The 14,402-nt window shown below is 35.7% G+C and overlaps 2 protein-coding genes across 4 annotated transcripts in view; one reads left to right on the forward strand and one right to left on the reverse strand.

Annotated features, from left to right (window-relative positions):
- The window catches only part of LOC107768241 (rRNA biogenesis protein RRP5), a 46,719-nt gene extending 36,881 nt beyond the window's left edge, over nt 1-9,838 (forward strand). The window contains exons 26-40 of the mRNA XM_016587353.2: nt 354-507; nt 606-680; nt 1,714-1,864; nt 2,727-3,354; nt 4,360-4,417; nt 6,078-6,223; nt 6,301-6,484; nt 6,843-6,941; nt 7,321-7,706; nt 7,810-7,986; nt 8,216-8,312; nt 8,422-8,577; nt 8,664-8,894; nt 9,002-9,085; nt 9,213-9,838. Of these exons, the coding sequence (XP_016442839.2) occupies nt 354-507; nt 606-680; nt 1,714-1,864; nt 2,727-3,354; nt 4,360-4,417; nt 6,078-6,223; nt 6,301-6,484; nt 6,843-6,941; nt 7,321-7,706; nt 7,810-7,986; nt 8,216-8,312; nt 8,422-8,577; nt 8,664-8,894; nt 9,002-9,085; nt 9,213-9,320 (2,734 nt within the window). The 3' untranslated portion in view covers nt 9,321-9,838. The remainder of the gene's footprint in view (nt 1-353; nt 508-605; nt 681-1,713; nt 1,865-2,726; nt 3,355-4,359; nt 4,418-6,077; nt 6,224-6,300; nt 6,485-6,842; nt 6,942-7,320; nt 7,707-7,809; nt 7,987-8,215; nt 8,313-8,421; nt 8,578-8,663; nt 8,895-9,001; nt 9,086-9,212) is intronic.
- Nucleotides 9,839-10,843: 1,005 nt separating this feature from the next.
- Nucleotides 10,844-13,721, reverse strand: LOC107768240 (putative ribosome biogenesis protein RLP24). 3 transcript variants are annotated; one of them, XM_016587352.2, is made up of 5 exons: nt 13,603-13,721; nt 13,183-13,295; nt 11,600-11,713; nt 11,342-11,478; nt 10,844-11,258 (listed from the first exon to the last, which is right to left on the reverse strand). In XM_016587352.2, exons 2-5 carry the CDS (start codon nt 13,261-13,263, stop codon nt 11,090-11,092), a joined length of 501 nt encoding a protein of 166 aa, XP_016442838.1. In that variant the 5' UTR covers nt 13,264-13,295; nt 13,603-13,721; the 3' UTR covers nt 10,844-11,089. The 3 variants fall into 3 exon arrangements, with proteins under 3 accessions (XP_016442838.1, XP_016442837.1, XP_075109931.1); XM_016587351.2 differs by having other exon boundaries at nt 13,183-13,286; nt 13,603-13,698; XM_075253830.1 differs by lacking the exon at nt 13,603-13,721 and having other exon boundaries at nt 13,183-13,578.
- Nucleotides 13,722-14,402: the final 681 nt, after the last annotated feature.

Consider the following 14,402-nt stretch of genomic DNA (forward strand, 5'->3'; position numbering starts at 1 on the left):
ATTTTAATAGAAGGGGATTTCGACTTTTATGTCAAGGCTCAAGAATCATTAGTTTAATCACGGGACATGATAAAATTAGAATGCCTTATGTGGAAACTAGTTGAATGAAAGGGGGAAAAATTCTCTACAGCTACAAGTTGTTGCTAAGAATTTCCTCTCCATGAGGCTGTGGAAGAACGTACTGTTCTTGCTTCATTAATGTACTCATGTCTCCAGCTTCATGCTATTGTGCTTTCTATTCTATGGGTAGCTAAAGTAATTCATATTTATTTAATGCATGCTAATGTGGTTTCTAGTTAGTAATATTTTCAATTATTTTTCCTAGTTTGTAATTCATTTTTCTTTTAATGTAGTGTCATTGCCACTGTTATGGCCATTCCCCCTCCTTCAACAAGTGGGAGATTGCTGCTGCTGCTTAAATCTATTAGTGAAGCTATTGAAACTTCGAGTTCCAAGAGGGCTAAAAAGAAATCTAGTTATAATGCTGGGTCGCTGGTTCAGGCAGAGGTATGCATATCGTCCTTGGTAGTAGTTACTCTTACTGCATGCAAGATTGAGATTATAAATTAGCTGGGATTATATCTTCTCTTTTCGTTGAACTGCAGATTACTGAAATAAGGCCACTTGAACTGAGACTAAAATTTGGGTCCGGTTTCCATGGGAGGGTGCACATAACAGAGGTGAGCCACTACTTGATGACTTGTTCTCAACTGATTACATAAGGGGTCTTTTGGTTGCCGGTTACAAAAATGGGGAAACATGTATTAAAACTAGCATAACTGTATACATTGTTTGTTACAAAAATGGGGAAAAATAATCTCCACATAGAATCTAGCATAAGATATACAATGTTTGGTTGGTTTTTTCTCTTTTCCACATTAAACATAGCATTGCTAATACAATGTTTGGTTTATGTTTTTCTTTTCCGCTTAACTAATACATGTATAAGCTATGAGGGAATCGATGTATTATTTTATGCAAGTGTAAAAGATGGAATAACTAATACATATACTAGTAATACTTAGATTAAAACACAAAATGACAAATACCCTCTAGTCAAACTTGTATTTATTTTTGTTTAAAAAACTATTTATTATATGCAGTGGCGAAGCCACATGGTTATAAGGGTGGTCAACTGACCACCCTTGGTAGAAAAATTGCATTGTATATATAGGTAAAATATTACGTTTTAGAGGTATATAACACATATTGAATACCCTTTGTCGGAATTTTTTTCCACTTTTTTTTTTTTTAATTTGAACACCCTTGAAGAAATTCCTAGCTTCGCCGATGATTATATGCTAACAATGTTAATAGAATAAACTAGACAAATAATTGATAATATTGACAATACATTTTTATATTACTATCCTTACATAACTAATTTCCGTATAACTAATCCCCGCATAACTAATTCTTGTGTAACTAAACTCTGATATCTTGTCCATGCATAACTAATCCCTGCATAATTAATCTATCTCTGCGTAACTCGTGTTCGAACCAAAGATCCCTAAGGGTACTATGAGTTCCCCTCTCCGCCCTTAAGATCCCTGCCTTTCCCAATAGAAAAAGAAAGAAAATGTACCTGATAATAGAGATCTTACCCTTCCCGAAAGAAAAGGAAAAAAATAAAAGAATAGGAGGAAAAGAAAAAAAGTATGATTTGATTTTCAGTGTTACTAAACTTGTGGTTTTTAATTTCTTGATGAATAGGCATCAGATGACAATCATGCTGAAGCTCCATTTAGTAACTTCAGATTTGGGCAGACTCTTACTGCAAGGATTATTTCAAAGTTTAATATGTCAGAAAGTATTAAGAGAGGCTATCAGTGGGAGCTATCCATTAAACTATCCACACTTGCAGGTGAAATGATAACATGGCCACGTATGGCATGAGACCTTTTTTGTTTTACTGACTATTACTTCATGTATGGCATGAGACCTTTTTGTTTTACTTACTATTACTTTATGAATTTTATCCACTTGAGCTTGTCTTCTACCTCATCCACTTTGGACATATTTGCATTCTTGTTGTTAGATCAAATCCATAGATTGTCAAAGTTTACCTTTGACTGTTAAACTCCAAATGGTACCTTATCAAAAAAATATACTGAAATCGGTATTATGTGACATTACTAGAAGGTTTGTTACCTTATTTTTGTTGCTTTGCAAGCTCCACAAGCCCAATATGTGTAGTAGGACCTATATTTTACCCAATCCTTGTGTCTTTGCATGCTTTTTCTTATGTTACTGACTCCAAAAAGTCTCGTGATTCTATCCTTTGTTATATACAGGATATGGCGGGCCATTATTTGACTCGGCTCTTATTCCCTGTCTTATATATTTGTGATTGGCACATATATGCATGATGCTGAGAACTCTTATATTTTATTCAATAAATCACATTCATTGTTTGCATGAGTAAGGCTACAAATGTTGACTTCCTAAGCTTTAAAAATCTTGGCTTTCTTTTGTTACCTTTCTCAAAAAAAAAAAAAAAAAACTGGCTTTCTTTTATGATTCCACTGGGAATGGTCAGAGTAGATGCAGAAAAGCTTATTTTTATGCCGTTCAACGAAATAAATCTTATGAACCAGGGGTTGTTCTAAGATGGTCAGATTGACATTCTTTAATAGACATGATTGATTTCATGTTCAAGTGAGAGGCAAATCTACTTTTTTTAAAGGTATTCCTTTTGACTATGGTTGTTCTACTTCCATGTCCAGGATCTGGTGAAATTGAACCCGTTGAAGAATTCAATTATTCAACCGGCCAACTCGTTACTGGCTTTGTGTACAAAGTTGACAATGAATGGGCTTGGCTAACGATATCTCGAGATGTTAAGGCCCAGCTCCACGTCTTAGATAGCTCAAGTGAGCCTAGTGAGCTAGATGAATTTCAGAAAAGGTTCTTTATCGGCAGGTCTTTTTCCGGTTATGTTTTAAGTGCTAATAAGGAGAAGAAGTTGGTGCGTTTGATTTCACGACCACTGTTGGTTGACCTGGAAAGATCTGCCCATCAAAAAGATGGACCAATGGATCATTCAAGTGAAAATATGGCATTTCATATTCGTGAAGACAGTGTTTTGGGTGGCAGGATTTCCAAAATCCTTCCAGGTGTTGGTGGATTGCTTGTTCAGATTGATCCACACCTATATGGTAAGGTTCATTTCACTGAACTGACAGATCCAGGGGTTGCTGATCCGCTGTCTGGATATCATGAAGGACAATTTGTAAAGTGCAAAGTTCTGGAGACTACTCATTCAGGCAAGGGCACTGTTCATATTGACCTCTCACTGCGGTCTATGTCACACAGAACCCAGGAGCAGAAGCTTGCTGTAAACAATGACACTGTGTAAGTTCCAAATTCCTTACTTGAATTGTATTAAGGACTATTCTTAAGGCAATGTTCTCATTGTTTTGCATTATTTCTTCAAGGTCAACAACATGAGCTTCATGATACTAAATGCATTTATAATCTTCATAGGTATTAGGTTTATTATCATGCTGCAAATTTAAAACATGCTACAAAATTTCTATTACTGGAATATGTTGGTATTTTTAACCAATAAAAAATTGTTGTTGCCTAAGCCTTTTAGGTGGTTTCTAGAGAGCACTCTTCAATGAACTCTCACTCTGATGTGTGCTATGTACTTGATCCCAGTGATGACTTCTGTTATCCGAAGTGCGCTGGATCTTTTTATGTGTTCATGATCCTCCTTGCAGACCTGAGGTAGTCAATGTTAGATGATTAGTGGGACAATAGAGTTCTCTTTGATGAATCCTAAGGCCAATGTGTGTGCTATGCACTTGCTCCCAGTGATTTATATTATCCGAAGTGCATTGGACCTTCTTATGTTTCACGATCCTCCTCGCTGCAGGCCAAAGGGAGTTAATTTTAGATGAGTAAGCTGACTTGTCCTGTTATGGTGGTCTCTTAATATATTAGAAAAACAGGTTCGAAAATTGATAAAGTTGTATTACTTTGGAATCTCACTCTGTATGTAAGTAGTACTAGAGGAGGGCAGGGGCTATTTCCCTGGTTTGGCTTAGGAAATAAAAGACAAGGTCAACTGAAGTGGAGCCTCCACATTAATTAGCTTTTCCAGTCCCTCTAGAATCAAAAGAAACAATTTAGATGTCTTTCCAACTGCACCAAACAATTGGATGAGAAGTTTATTACTTGTACTAAAAGAAGTAGCCAGAGACCCGTATTTTCCCCTCTGCTTCCTTTCCTCCTTGAGCTTATCTAACAACTGATTCAATGTTGATATATAGGGGGTTGGCACCCATATCATTTATGTACTCTTTTTATTTTTGATTGATTTCTTTTCCTTTTCTTTGTTCACTTTTTATTCAGGAATTTTCCTGGATTGGTGGAGAAGATAGAGGATCTTCGTCCAAATATGGTGGTGCAGGTACAACATGATTTAGATGTATTTTTTTCTTTTGCAAACTGCATTAATATGCAGTCGATGCTCTTTCTGTAGTTTTCTTGACCTTTCCAAACCTATATTATTTGCCTCTGCTTGCGTCTTTGTTTTCATTCCCCCTCCATGCAAAAGATAATGTGCAACATTGACGATGACACTCTGATAGATGTCTCTAAGTTAATTTTGATGATAATCTGGTATTGAATCTTATTTAACTCTTGTCTAGATTGGAAATCTGAAGATTGAGGGTACTTAAAGAGGGAGGAAAGCCTCATCTTTATCATCTAGTTGGGAAGGCTTTAAAACCCTTCAAATTAGGTTCAATCCCTCCCTTAAGAAAGGCTGAGGTAGAATACCTTGTCTTTCCCGAGCCAAAGGACTGATTCTTCCAGTGGGTGGAGAAATCATATGATTCTTTTCCTCCCTTGGACCAAATGAAGTGATCTTCCTAATATCTCATGGACATGTAACTACTAGGTAATCACTTGCTCCTTCCCGACCATAATCAGTCCTACAAATTCTCTTCAAGTACCCAAAATCCCACAAGGAGGATAATTTCCTTTGCTATTCATCCAACATCTGCTTTTCTCGAAGTTTCAGCTTTCTATAAAATCCTTCACTCTAAGTTGCATAAACCAACCGATACCCTACATATTAAACATCAGTGACAAACTTGCATCATAGCAAAAAGAAGCTAACATTTAACAGCTAATGCCCTCCCCCTAAAATACAAAACAAAACCATTTTGTTATTTTTTAAATGTCAAGTCTCTCCTCAATGAACTGACCTCAAACCAAGGGTTGCTGAAAGAATGTCTTCCCAATTTCAACTTACGTGTTCTGGATCACCCAAAAATCATTACATATTTCCATTGAGCTGTCCCTTATGAACTGTTTAGCCCCTTGTACACCAAGTCCCTTTTTCATCCCCGTACTTGTCTGAAGTTAACCTTCTCCTTTCTGCTGTCTCTTACAATACCAAAGCAAAATTTCTCAAATGCCACTTTGCTGATTGATTAATCTCTTCTGCTTACTGTGGCTGGCGTCTTAAAAGAGATATGTTATATATTTGGGAAGATTAGAAAGTGTACTTCATTTTTGTAATCGCACTGACAACACTCCCTTCAGATACATTTTCTTTTTCCTGCCGACTAATATCAAAATCTTGAAGTAACTGATTCCATTGCATTGCATATATGATTTTTCTTGTTTCTTTTTCCATTCTACTTTTCTGCTGAAAGGTTTATGCATCCTTCATAAGTAACTTCTTTCACACGATCTCAAGTCTGAACTTTTTTTGCGACTGCTAGCAGATGCCTCTTGTATACCATATGTATAATAAATGGATATGTGCTGAGGTTGTAACAAACTCATTCTTATATATGCAGAAAAAATTTGTTGTCTATTCATCATTTTCCATTAAAATCGTTCAACATATAGGATATGAACTGGTTTCTCAGTTATAAAAGAAAAAAAAGGATAACACAGGATATGACCTGATTGTACTGATGAACTCATTACTCATATCATTTTAGCGTTTCAGTTTATCGATGTTACCGTCATCTGCAATGATGATGGATTTCCTTATTCTGGGAGTTAATTAATGTGGAGGTTCCTCTCTTCTTTTCTCATTTTTTTACTTTTAGGCATATGTGAAAAATGTTACACCGAAAGGATGTTTCGTAATGCTTTCGCGGAAAGTTGATGCGAAAGTTCTCCTCTCAAACTTGTCTGATGGCTATGTTGAAAACCCGGAGAAAGAATTCCCTGTTGGGAAACTTGTCGTTGGCAAGTAAGTTTTGTCAGTATGGATAAACTATTTATGTCTCAATCCTTATGTTGTCGTAAACTAAGTTCCTTTTACCGTAGAGTGGTGTCAGTGGAGCTATTGTCTAAGCGAGTTGAAGTCACTCTAAGGACATCAAGTGCAGTTGGTGCTTCCAAGTCTGATAAAGATGCTCTAAGTAATTTGACTGTTGGGGATGTCATATCTGGCAGAGTTAAGCGAGTTGAACCGTATGGCTTGTTTATCTTAGTTGACAACACAAACATGGTATGTAACTGGTCACTTCCAGCAGTTATGACTTGCATTTGGGTAGTAAGTTATGACTCAAGTTACCACATTATTACTTTTGCACATGCTTTAACTCACAGGAAATTCAGTCTATATTTTTTTACGTATTGTAATTTCATCAGCTGTAAAGCAATTTCTTGACTCTTTACTGATAAGTGTATCTTTTTTCTTGTCTTGTATTTTCATCAGCTATAAACAAGTTCTCTATTCTTTAAGAAACTTCTGATGTTCATCATGAATATGTTTTTCTCATCAGTTTACAATATTGATGAGCTATGGTTCTTAGCAGAAAGCTCGTGTTTTACTTGTGTGCTGATGATTCAGCTTCATTTTCTAGGTTGGATTGTGCCATGTTTCAGAGATCTCTGACGATCATGTCAACAATATTGACTCTAGATACAAAGCTGGAGATAGAGTGACGGCAAAGATTTTGAAGGTAAATGCTTGTTCTGTATGACAATGCAGTTCCACAGAGTAGACAAATACTCTGGACTAGGTGGAAACTTTATCAAAATTATAAGGAAAAGGGAGAGTAAAAGTATTTTGCTTATATGCCTTGTTTCTTTTTCTTCTCTGTTTTCTTTTCTTTGTTTTTGATTTCCTGGTTCGGACAATAATAAGAATGTTACCCCATGTTATATAAGCGAAATTCACTTAATTTGCACATCTCAAGTTCTTTAATCATCATACCATCGGAAGCACTTCAAGTGCTTATATAGCTTCCAGAATAACATGAGTGATGACTTCAGCTTGTGTGTTGTTTCTTCCATCTGAGTCTGTTTCACTCAAACTCATTTTTTTCAACCTTTTGTTAGGTGGATAAGGAAAGACAGAGAATATCACTTGGGATGAAGAATTCATATTTTAATGATGCTACAAGTGGTGAAACAAATATAAGGCACAGTTCTGGTTATCCAGTGGAAGGAAATGCTCTTTCCATAGGTATCGAGTCAACTCCTTCACCTGAGAGGAGCTCCCAAGAACGAGAGAATCTCGACGGTGAATCTGTAGATGCGACCGACCCGTTCCTTGCTGAAGTTGAATCTCGGGCATCAATACCACCATTGGAGGTCCCACTTGATGATATAGAAAATTTGGATGAGGACGATATAGTTAATCAAGACTCAGGTGATGCTAGCAATTTAGGTACTTCAGATGAAAAGAACAAGAAACTTGCAGCAAAGAAAGCTAAAAGATTGAGGTACTGTTTGATCATTAATCTTCTCTTCAGGTTTACAAATTCATAGAAAGCAAAGTTGTCTGTATCTTTATTGTCTTCATGTGATACAATCTTTTTAATGCAGGGAACAAGAAATTAGAGCTGCTGAGGAAAGATTACTGGAAAAAGATATTCCCAGAGATGAAGATGAGTTTGAGAAATTAGTTAGAAGTTCCCCAAATAGCAGCTTTGTCTGGATAAAATACATGGCATTTGTGCTGTCTTTGGCTGATGTTGAGAAGGCACGCTCAATTGCTGAACGGTAATTCTTTCAAGTTATATCTTCTTCATCTAGAACAAACAGTGAATTTCCTTTCTGCCAAATGAAGAGTTATTAAACAAGCCTCTGGTCATATTGGTATTTATGCTTGTGGAGATTGCCATGATATTTATTCCTTTTCGTGCATTAGTGTTCTTAGGTACTGTGAGTTGTAAAATGTGATGGAAAATTATCTCTAACCTGTTAATTGTGTCTTGATTCTTTTCTCAAGAGCTTTGAGGACAATAAATGTTCGAGAAGAGTCAGAGAAGCTGAATGTTTGGGTTGCCTACTTTAATTTAGAAAATGAGTATGGAAATCCCCCACAGGTATGAAAACAAAGATATCGATCCATTTTTAATGCTTGTTATATTTCACTTTGCAATGAGATTTCTTCCTATATTTTCCTCTGAATCCTTATTCTTGATTTTGATCCAGGAAGCTGTTGCAAAAGTATTCCAAAGAGCATTGCAGTATTGTGATCCCAAAAAGGTGCATCTGGCCTTGTTAGGAATGTATGAGAGGACCGAGCAACACACACTCTCAGATGAACTGCTTAACAAGATGGTTAAGAAGTTCAAGCATTCGTGCAAGGTACTGACAACTAAAAGTGGTTTTGGAAATATTTTGGCTGATCCTATTTAACTATTGCTAACTCTATTTGTTCTCTTTGCATTTAGGTTTGGCTCAGGCGGGTTCAGTGGCTATTGAAACAAAGCCAAGATGGAGTCCAGTCAGTGGTGAATCGTGCTTTACTAAGTCTTTCTCCGCACAAGCATATTAAGTTTATTTCACAGACAGCTATTTTAGAGTTCAAGTGTGGGGTTCCTGACAGGGGTCGCTCCTTGTTTGAGAAAATGCTTCGCGAGTATCCCAAGAGAACTGACTTGTGGAGTGTTTATCTTGATCAAGTACCGTCTTAAACTGAACTTTGATACAAATACATAGACATATATGCATATATAAAGAAAATCTTTTATTTTTACTCTACATGACTCAAATTAAATCAAATGAACAGGAGATTCGACTAGGAGATGCTGATGTGATCCGTGCTTTATTTGAAAGGGCAATTACTCTTAGCCTTCCACCCAAAAAGATGAAGGTGATTATATATTTTTAAAACCCTGGAATATTCTTTACGATATTTCTTGCGATTTGTTTTTTCTTAATTGTTTTAAGATGGTACCGATTCTATGGTTTTCTAATGGCTTTTGATGTTTGGAGTGCAGTTCCTTTTTAAGAAGTATCTTGAGTATGAGAAGATGCTTGGTGATGTCGATCGTATGGAGGCTGTGAAAAGAAAAGCAATGGAATATGTTGAGAGCACTCTTAATTAAACCAGCAGTCATGTAGATCTGAATATCAAGGTGTTGTGTCCTCGATCAGTGCCGGAGAAGAGATGTTCATGGCATGGCCTTGAATCTGTCCATTGGTTGAAATTCAGAGATTTCGTTGAGGTTGAAATTGTCTGATTCTCATGCAGTTTCGACATACAAGCTCGACAAACAGTGGTTAAGTACTGCTGGAAGTAACGTTCCCATCACTATAACCAACTTCTCTTGTAGGACCCACAATTCAGCGATTGAAATACAGCAGTTAGGAGATTGACATGCAACATGCTAGACAGCAGAGAAGCATGTGTTCATGCTGATTTTCAAAATGTCACACTAATTTTGTAACTTATATAGGAAAATTTTGCAACACTGAGGAATTGTGGTGTAAAGAGAATCTAAAGTTTTATGCAAGAGGAATATGCAACTGTGTAGGTGCTTGTATAATTATCAATATGATTCATGATAAAATTACTCATTGTATGGCATATTAACGTTAAAATATTTTGTGGGCAATGCCAGTATAATTGTGGCAATGCCACTTGGCTTAATATGGTATTTTTTTTCTTCTCATTTTAATAATATATAGATATAGAAGATTTGGCTGTGAGAATCAACAACTGTATTGATGTCTGATGTTAGAAATTTTGTTGTTGAAATGTGTCGAGGAGAATCTTTGTTGACCTCGTTATTTTCAACATTTATCTATAATTATAAAGTGCAAGAAAACAAGATTGCTGGGTTTTTAAATGAAGTGAGAAACTAATAGCGTATGCTAACATCAAAGTGAAAAATGAAATGAAGAGTTCTGCAGGCGTGCCGGAGTCACTTCTTCAAAAGGTTCATCCAATTGTCTGAAACGCTAATTTTAAACATTTCATGGCATTTATGTAAAAGCTTGTCAATTAAAAAACTTGTTTTCAAATTTAAAAATGTGTCATTCTTTTCATAACAAACAGATAAGGAATTAGTGTCATTCTTGGGAATAATGCATTCTTTTTTTGGAGAATACTGTATCCAATTCAAGTTTAGCTGTCGCCATTATCAGCTGTACAACCTACACTTTCACCTCCGAAAAGGTTAGTTGTGAGCTTTATTCTTGGGAATATATTCTTATTTCGCCAGAAAAGAATCTCATAGAATTGAACTTAAATTTGTTCATTGCAGCTTCATTAAAACCTTTGTAACTAGCATAACGGTTAAAAGAGTACAAGGGAATACAAGCTTTATTACTGCATCTCAGGTTGAAAATTGAAACAGTTGTACATAATGGTGACTTCATCAATTTACTAATGACTTGTGTGGTTGACAAACAATAAATCGCCAATATTCTGAAAGAGCTAATCTAAACTGTGCAAATTTTATATCATGGTTTGTACAGCAAACAATAAGCAGGTGGCCTTTTAAGACATCAACCTGTCTATTTATTCCAATTAATCTAGTTATCCTAGAATCCAAGTCCAAGTGCACTGTGAAAATGTGTCAATATCTCTTCAAAAGAAAAGAAAAAAGATCCAACAAACAATTCATAATCGAAAACACAAAACATTCCCAACTAGTAAATATTTCTTCTACAGGATGAAGTACTCTGATAATTTCTTCAAAAAAAAAAAGTCATCACTGGTGGTGAGCACGAAAGATAAGTGAATTTTATCACAGTTATGACATCAACTAGTAATCAAAAAGGCTATACATATTGTTACGCACGCCGACAAAATTGACCACTGCAGGAAAGTTATGATTTTGCATTTCCGTTTTGAGAATAAGGGAAATGCTTACTCCTCCATACGATTTTCCTCGGATTTCTGCTGTGAAACCTTGACCTTGATAGGCAAGGTGAGAGATGGGTCGTTGGCGAGCGCAGCAGGTGCTTTGACCATATGAATGCTCTGCTCGAGCTCCTTTGTTGCTTCTCTCTGCTCCTTGGTTTTCTTACCTTTCATCCTGTCCAATTTTCCAACTACTGTTAGTATTAAAAAAGAAAATAAAACTACATGTTGCAAATTAGTGGAGCAGTAGAAAAGGACCTGTTTTTGTGGTGCCTTTCATCTCTGACAACTCTGATTTTATCAATTTTCTGAATGGCCTTCAGAGTGTTCTCAGTGACATTCCTGTCATATCTCTCCGGCCTATTGCGCTTTCTCTCAAATTCAAATGTTGAGTCCTTAAAATAGCAACATGCAGCAACAACAGAATTCATAATTGAAGAAGAATAAACAAATCAGTGGAGTGGATGGAGCAACTGCATCAGGAAAAGAAGAATGAAAAGGAGGAATAATATTCACCTGAGTCATGTCCTTTCCATGCAGCCGTCTATATGCTTTAGTCCACTTAACTTTTCGTGGATTCCTCTTCATCTTAAAGTTCTTGTGACACTTTGATCTACAGAACCGAAATATCTGCAAAAGGAAATTTAATAGAAAGAACTTTTCATTTACTTGATCAAACAGCAAAAAGTGAGAATATACCCATTTTGTGGCACTAAAGCAAGACGCCATCACTACTGAACATTAGCAGAGCAATAGGAAAGTGAAAAAACAACAAAACAGGACATGGAAAAAAATAGAGCGCAAAAAGATGGTTTCTCTCCTGAAAAACCAGCCACTACTTTTTATTGCTTTGTCTGAAGGTGCATCATCATACTATGGTGGACCAACCATGATAAAGACAAAGAAAATATTACAGATCACATAAATGCACTACGACGTACTCTGGCCTTTATGCACCAGTTTTCCAGTATTGTCAAATGTCACAAAGCACACAATTTTTTATATAAAAAATGTGAGCAAGCACATGTACAGATAATTCTCAATTTTTTCACCAATCCTGACAACCAACATGCTTCTTGTACTAACAGAGTAGTTTATCCATGTAAACTTTGGGAAGGACAAAATTTTCGCCCATTATAGCCTTCTGAATTCGGGAAAATTGCACACTACTGCAAATACCATGCAGTCAATCCTGAAGTCTCAGAAAGGTGACACTTATCACCTTCAATCAAGTGATCAACTCAATACTAATCCTTGGCTTAATCGGAAATTTAGATTGCATACTTTTTAAGATGATGGTGCCTAGGCCAGCTAGCACGTAGCTTAACTACTCCACCCAGTAAATGCTACCTCATATCAGTACAAGTACCAAGTAACTCTGCCCACTAAAACTTAAGCAGATGGGAAGAAATCATCCAGTCGTTTTTGCCTCTACTGTCTCCACGGTTTGCGCACTTTATTGACTACTAGGTCACACCCTTGGGTGTGAAAACCAATTGCTAACATCTCCTGCTCGAAATCCTAAAATGAGCAGTGTTTCTTGCCACAGATCTACCTACACTCAAAAGCTACTCACCTAATAGCCCCACTGAAAAACACATTGACTAAATACTAGTCTTTGCTTAATCAGGAGTTCGAATTACAGACTACTAATATCACTTGCTCAAAATCCTCAAATAAGCAAATGTTTGTGCTCACAACTCAAATCTACTGCCCTAATTGCCGCTGTGAAACACATTGACTCAGGTCAACTCGGACAACGACACTACAATTGCAATTTAACAAATGACAATCACTAATCCTTCATATCTTAACCTGTTAGTTCTTTTTTTTTTTTTGAAAAGATACAGAAACAAGAATAAACTATATGGTTGAATATTTTTCTCTCAAAAGTTTATTAACCATGGGGCTTTAAAGAGCCTTAAAGAAAGCAGTAGACTCCTCTTACTAATTATATTAGTAAACCAAAGTATTAAACTCCTTCTACAACTAAACAAATAGTTATTCCGGCAAATTTGAGGCAACAAAGGACGCAACATTCAGCATAACCATGATATACAAGGGAGGAAATAGCTAAAGAAAAAGAAAAAAATCGTTACCTTAGCGTCGTTTCGAACATATTGAATACCATGGCCTGGATATACAGTTGAGGAGCAAAACCAACATTTCTCCAACCTCATTGTACCCTCCTTTTATAACTTACCTGAAAAATCTTTACCACAAAGTCAGTCAACAATTTGACAGGCAACAGTTAAATTGTTGTATATTCTAAAGCTAGGATTTTTCCAACAAAAAGAATTGACCCAAGTGATTTTACAGTTCAATTATTCAAAAATTGAAAAAACGGAAAAGGAAAATCATGTCAAAACGAGATCAAATAAACAGCAAAGACATTTCGAATTGACAAAAACAAATGAATGACAATTTCTATGGAAAAAACAGCTCTAACATTTTGTAAACACAAGCATATTTGAGAAAATTAGGAGAAAAATAAAGACAAAAAGAGCATGAGAAAGAACCCTAGTAAAAAGCGCAAGGGCGGCTCTAGGGTAAGGCAAGGGCGGCTGGGTAAGGAAGTGAAGCTCCAACAATATTTAATCCCAAAAATATAAAGTACTACTATATCATTATATAATATATGTAATTTATATTTATAAAATTATTGATAAAATATTTTAAATTCTAATATTTATTTAAATTTGGTAGACGTAGAATTGAATGAGTTAATAGGATAAAACTTTTCTCTCACTAAATTAAATAAATTCTATTTTTCTTTTTTCATATTTTTTACTATTTTATTTTCTAATTTAAAATCAAATTCTCTAAATTAGCTATTCCTTTTTGTCTCATTTGATAGACCCTCATATCAGTAATTAAGTTCTTTTGTGTCTCATTTTTTTTAACTAAGAAATCCCAGCGACAATTATCGTAAGGTTCAAAACACGATCGATACTAGGCTCAATCCTTTTACCATTTTCATTTAATGCTATATTTTTTTACAGGGAGTTCAATAACATATGACTTACGCCTAACCCACATATTATACGTTGTTCTATCACCTTTTTTTGTCTCAATATTATATGGATATTATGAAAGAAATTTCAGGGTCTTTTAATATATTTTAGTTTTAAGCAACCAGTTCCGTTGAGCCGCCCTCACTAATGATCAACAATTATTTATAGACCACTACCCATGAACGTGTTATTCAACAGCTCCATTCACATTTGGTAGCTAAATAACGTATTCACTAATTGTTGTCTTATCTTAATTGAGACTGTATAAAATTTGATTGAGAATAGCAGAGGATGGACATGTGGCT

This window comes from Nicotiana tabacum, chromosome 5 (genome assembly GCF_000715075.1).
Source record: "Nicotiana tabacum cultivar K326 chromosome 5, ASM71507v2, whole genome shotgun sequence".
In the NCBI taxonomy this organism is placed as follows: domain Eukaryota; kingdom Viridiplantae; phylum Streptophyta; class Magnoliopsida; order Solanales; family Solanaceae; genus Nicotiana; species Nicotiana tabacum.

Excerpts from the sequence above, each read along its gene's own strand:
- LOC107768240 (XM_016587352.2), bottom strand. The coding sequence starts at position 13,263 with ATGAGGTTGGAGAAATGTTGGTTTTGCTCCTCAACTGTATATCCAGGC. Across the intron at positions 11,479-11,599 it reads ATGGAAAGGACATGACTCAG|GACTCAACATTTGAATTTGA; the intron begins GTGAATATTATT and ends TGCTATTTTAAG. Across the intron at positions 11,259-11,341 it reads GAAAGGCACCACAAAAACAG|GATGAAAGGTAAGAAAACCA; the intron begins GTCCTTTTCTAC and ends AAAATTGGACAG.